The sequence below is a fragment of the Octopus bimaculoides genome, chromosome 4 (genome assembly GCF_001194135.2).
Source record: "Octopus bimaculoides isolate UCB-OBI-ISO-001 chromosome 4, ASM119413v2, whole genome shotgun sequence".
In the NCBI taxonomy this organism is placed as follows: domain Eukaryota; kingdom Metazoa; phylum Mollusca; class Cephalopoda; order Octopoda; family Octopodidae; genus Octopus; species Octopus bimaculoides.
Window position 1 is genome coordinate 19,381,390 of NC_068984.1, and position 5,571 is coordinate 19,386,960.

Sequence of the window (5,571 nt, forward strand, 5' to 3'; positions counted from 1 at the left end):
ATATATAGACACAATGATATACAATTAAGATGTTTACACATATTTGTACAGTTTAATAATGTTTCTTCAAAATCAACAATCTTCAAAATTTAGTCTGAGAATTAAAGCTGGAATTTAATCCTCTTAATATTTCTCTTAATTAAAACAAACCATTTATTTTTTTTTGCCTTTACCACTGCCATGATTATAATATCATTATCTTAAAGAAAAAATATCTGCCATGAACATCATTAGTATGGTTATATATTATTTTACTGTTCGAAAGTATGTATATGTTTTTTTATGTTTTATAGCGTTAGAAGATCCACATTGGTAGATTTTAAACCTTAAAAGAAAAAAAAAAGGAAAAAAAAAACCTAAAAGAATTAAATAAAATTAGTATAATATCTAAAAGATTGTAAAAACTGGAGCAGATGTTTCAAAGAAAATTGTTTTCAAGGAGGGTGAGAGAAAAGCAAAAGTAAATGAATATATAAGTTTAAAACAAATAAAATAAATAAAAATAAATAAATCAGAATTAATAAGTTTAGAAGAAGGTGAACATCAAAAATAGATTAAGCTTGATATATAATATCAATGAGTGTTGCATATTCGGTGAGAGAGTACTAAGAATTGGTTTTCGTTTGTCTAGCTTATAACATTTTGCTAAGGTTACATGGTACAGAACTAAACTCCACCCCCCACCCCCACTATCAGTGCCACCACCGCCACCACTATCAATGACAGCAACATTCTCTCAGCTCACTTGTGTGCTGTCATTTATGTAACTTAACATTACATATTCAACAGATCATTACTGTTTTATTTATCTCTACTTTAACCTTCACAGATCTCTACTGTGTGACATCACATTGTTTACACACACTTCATAGAGAAACCCTTTGTTATGAACAAAGGTAACGGCTTATAAAACTTCTCATGCGCACAACAGACACATACACCTCACTACTATCACACTTCCTTTACATGCACACACACACACGCGCTTGTTCATATATACATACACATATATAATTTTACTTCCGTTTTTTTCCCCTGTTGCCATAGGTTGGAGTGATACTTGGTTCAGGTAGTATTTTTCAGCCGGATGCTCTCCCTGTTGCCAACCCGTACCTTTTTTTCCCCCCTCAAGTAAAGAGGTTTTTCATTCCACTATACTTTGAAATTGCAGAAATACAGGATGTAATGTTCACTAGGAATGTAAACAAAATGACAGCTTCTTTTTTTTTTTTATAGCTCAGGCAATCTCATTCAAAGAATTAGAACATGACAACTTTAAAGACAGACACACATATAGGCCTATATATACAAACTTATATATATATATATATATATATATATGTGTGTGTGTGTGGGGGGTATTTATACATACATATACAAACTCATACACACACACACACACACACACACATATCCACAACAGCACATGGAAAAAACCCAAACCAGAAGAGTTTATTCGTAAGTAAGTAAAAACTTTATGGACAAACTCTCCGGGTCAGGTTTTTGTTTTTTTAATCTCCTCAGAAATGTTTCTCATTATGGAGACCATGAAAGAAAACTTGAACGAAAATATAAGTTCTTACATTCTTCTATTTTGAAGAATAAGAATAAGAGTTCTAAATGCTGGTTACATATCCTTATCTTTTGTCTTTTACTTGTTTCACTCATTAGACTACGGCCATGCTGGGGCACCACCTTGAAGAATTTTTAGTTGAATGAGTCAAACCCAGTCCTTATTTTTTGTTAAGGCCGACACATATTCTATCAGTCTCTTTAGCCAAACCACTAAGTTACAAGGACGTAAAGGTTGTCAAGCAGTAGTGTGTGTGTGTGTGTGTAGTGGTGGTGGTGGTGGGGGAAACACAGACATAAAGACACACATATACATATATAAAACAATGCAATCCTTGGACTTATTAAGCCCTTTCAAACCATCCAACTGATGCCAGCATGGAACACTAAATGATGATGATGATGATGATGATGATGATGATGATGATGGTATCATCATCGTTTAACGTCTGCTTTCCATGCTGGCATGGGTTGGACGATTTGACTGAGAACTGGCAAGCCAGAAAGCTGCACCAGGCTCCAATGTGATCTGGCAGAGTTTCTACAGCTGGATGCCCTTCCTGATGCCAACCACTCTGAGAGTGTAGTGGGTGCTTCACTCTCAGAGTGGTTGGCGTTAGGAAGGGCATCCACCAATTCCACATGACCAACAGAACTAACTACTGAATGTGTAATCTAAGGGACAAAGCATTTAGGTATTCTACAGATCTTTAATAAAATCCCTGAACAGAACTCATGTGACAACAGTGAGGCATCAAATTACAGGAGGAATGTATTCAATAAGTCTTGCCTCTTTCTTGTCTTGAAATGGCATTCATCTGGTTGCAGTTAAGCCAACTCCTATTGTAAATTCATAGTAGTTTCAAGGGGTGATCAGAGTCCCCGAAAACAGTTCCCATCTGTATTCATAAGCCTCCATACACGACCGGTGGTAGGTTGTCTATGCATTATGCTTTCTCGTTGCAGGATGCTCACAGACACGATCTAACACAACCAAGAAGCTGCTGGATTCCAGAACAGATGCTGCCTAGAATTCACCATTGTTCTCCAGTTAGCCAGGTTGTGACTCCAGCACTGCTGGTATCAAACCTGTTTGCCTTGGGTGGCCCTACCAGAGACTCAAAGTCCCCAATGACATAGCTCTGACAAGTACTTGTTTAACCTTCCCACCACAATGAGGGTTCATAGATTTTCCATCTACCCAGTTTTACTCAGAACCCTAGTAACAATCCAAAGCTATAATAAATATCAAAATCATTGTAAACAGTGCAATGTATTAGGGTTGAAATCAGAACCTTGTGACAGAGAAGTGAACTACATAACCATTTGAACACATGTACACACACACATACACACACATGCATAAACACATGTACATCTTTCATCATTTTCTTGTTTCCGTCATTGGACAGTGGCCATACTGGAGCATCACCTTGCAGGGGTTGGGTGAGTAAATCAACCCCATTATTTATTATCTTTTAAGTCTGGTATTTATTCTAGCTGTCCCTTGCTGAATCGCTATGCTATGAGAACATAAACAAACCAACAATGGTTGTCAAGTGGTGTTGGATAAGGGAAACAAACACAAAGACATACACACACATACACATATAGTGGGCTTCTGTACAGTTTCTATGTACCAAATTCACTCATGAGGCTTTAGTTGATTCAGGGCTATTGTGGGAGACACTTGCCCAATGTGCCACATAGTGGGACTGAACCTGAAATCACAAGTTTACAAAGCAAGCTTATGCTGACTTGTTAAATAAAATAATTTCCTTTTATATTTCTTACCTTTACTGTGTCATACTGTGTTTGTAGGCCAGCATCACTTGCAGTAATGTCAACTTTCAGGTGTTTAGGTGACAACATCTCTTCAGCTTTGTGAAGAACAGGTTCCAGGTTCTTCACGTTGTCATCAACATTCTGCCATAGATTGCTTATATTCTGTAAACAAAAAGAAACAGGATGACAAAGGGGAGAAATAAAACTGAGTGAGAAAACTATGTGTGTGTGTGCACATATACGTATGTATATGTATGCATATATATATTTATATATATATATATATATATATATATATGTGGGCCTTATCAAATGTGAAGCCCATTAGCTGTTTGTTAAAGTTGCTACTACCTGAAGATTGTTATAAAACATGAAAGTACTTGTAATATGTAATATTGTAAAAATGCAAATACAAAATATGAAAATCTGACTATGTTGGAAATTGATTAACATATATATCTATACATAACTTTACAAATCCTTAACAATACACACACACACATATGTCATACACACACATAGGTTCATATGCATGTATTCATAGAAATACTAGCATAAATCAACTGAAAAAGGTTGAACATTATTCAACATGATAGAAATAGGAACTATATTCCCTCAAGTCACACCCTACCACATAAAATGAAGATCTCAATGAATAATATAGTCCTGGGTACACTATGTCAGAGAAAAAAAAATGGGATAGAATGGGATAGTCCTGGTTGGAATGCCATTAATAGCAGCTCTGTTAGATCACTGCCTATTTGACCAAAGAGCAGCAACTATGCATTATTTGCACACCACACTAACCACGCCCAGTATTTCCATTGTCTGTCAGCAACCTTGATGGTAAAATGATGCCATATAAACAAGATTTTGTTTAGAATATCCCTTTATATATACACTTCTGATAGGCCACTTATATATATATATATATATATATATATATATATACACTTTTGCTAGGCAGTATTCGTCCTGAGATATCTCCTATGGATGTGTGACCTATCATCTTTGCATATACATATATATATATATATATATATATATATATTCTTTTATATGTTTCAGCCTTGAGGCTGTGGCCATGCTGGGGCACCGCCATTGTAATCACCTTTTAATTGACCAGTTTTATGGGTTTGGCTTTTGGTGAAGGAGGGAGTTCAATACTGTTGCCCTCTTTTGAGTTTCCTGCCTTGACATTGGTTCATCTGGGATCTTGGATAGTAAGAGGTCAAGTTGTTTCTTTAAAACATCTACTCCCACGCTATGGAGATCCCTCAGATGTTTTGGCAAGGCGTTAAATAGCTGTGAACCCTTGAATCCCAAGCTATTGTAGTACATAGTCCTCACCCTAGATGAGACAGCTGGGACCAAAGATTGGTGCCAGCCCCTCCAGTATCTTCCATACATATATCACTGCATACCTCTCCCATCTTCACTCCAAGGAATAGAGTCGTAGCCCTTTCAGTCTCTATCAGTAGCTCAGCTGTTCCATTGATGCAATCTTCCTTGTATCGTATCACTGAACCACCTTAAGTTTTGCTATTAATCCTACAGTGTAGGGTGACCATAGTTGAAAGCAGTAGTCCAATATATTTTAAGTATGATACATAAATTTCTATGTTAATTTAAAACCACCTCAGTTGCATATACAAAGTTTGATTAGTTTTAACTTCATATGTCACTTACCATTAATATTTTATATTTTTCCTCCGCTTGATTTTTGATGGAATCCCATCTTTGATTAACACTGCAAGTGGCTTCTTTAATAGCTGATTGACAAGTTGATGATTTTGAATTATCCAACATCTTGGCACCTTCATTAATTTTGTTGATTAGTTCATTATTCTCAGAGAGAGATTTCAGAAAATTCTACAGCAGAGGAAAGAAAAACAGAAAAGATAGAATATCATTGTTATCACCATATACATATATATATATATATACACACACACACATATATATGCACATGCACACATGCATGCATACACATATTATAAGAATGGCTATTGTTCTGTTATAGTCCTTACTCTAAGATTCATTGAATTGCCAGGTGGTTATCTGAAGACCACCTGGCTAGTACAAAACTTTGAGTACATAATAGCTACAATGGAATAGTTATTAACTTTAATAAAAGCAATATACATACATTCATATATATATATAAACACATACATACTCAGACAACACGTACACACACCTAACATCCCCACC

General features: G+C 35.6%; 1 protein-coding gene across 9 annotated transcripts in view; it reads right to left on the reverse strand.

The window, feature by feature from the left end:
- LOC106881484 (nesprin-1) overlaps positions 1–5,571 on the reverse strand; it is an 811,219-nt gene that overhangs the window by 214,556 nt on the left and 591,092 nt on the right. For all 9 annotated transcript variants that reach the window (XM_052966929.1, XM_014931893.2, XM_014931887.2 and 6 more), the window contains 2 exons: positions 5,047–5,229; positions 3,367–3,519 (listed from right to left, as the gene is read on the reverse strand). In XM_052966929.1, coding sequence (XP_052822889.1) covers positions 3,367–3,519; positions 5,047–5,229 — 336 coding nt within the window. The remainder of the gene's footprint in view (positions 1–3,366; positions 3,520–5,046; positions 5,230–5,571) is intronic.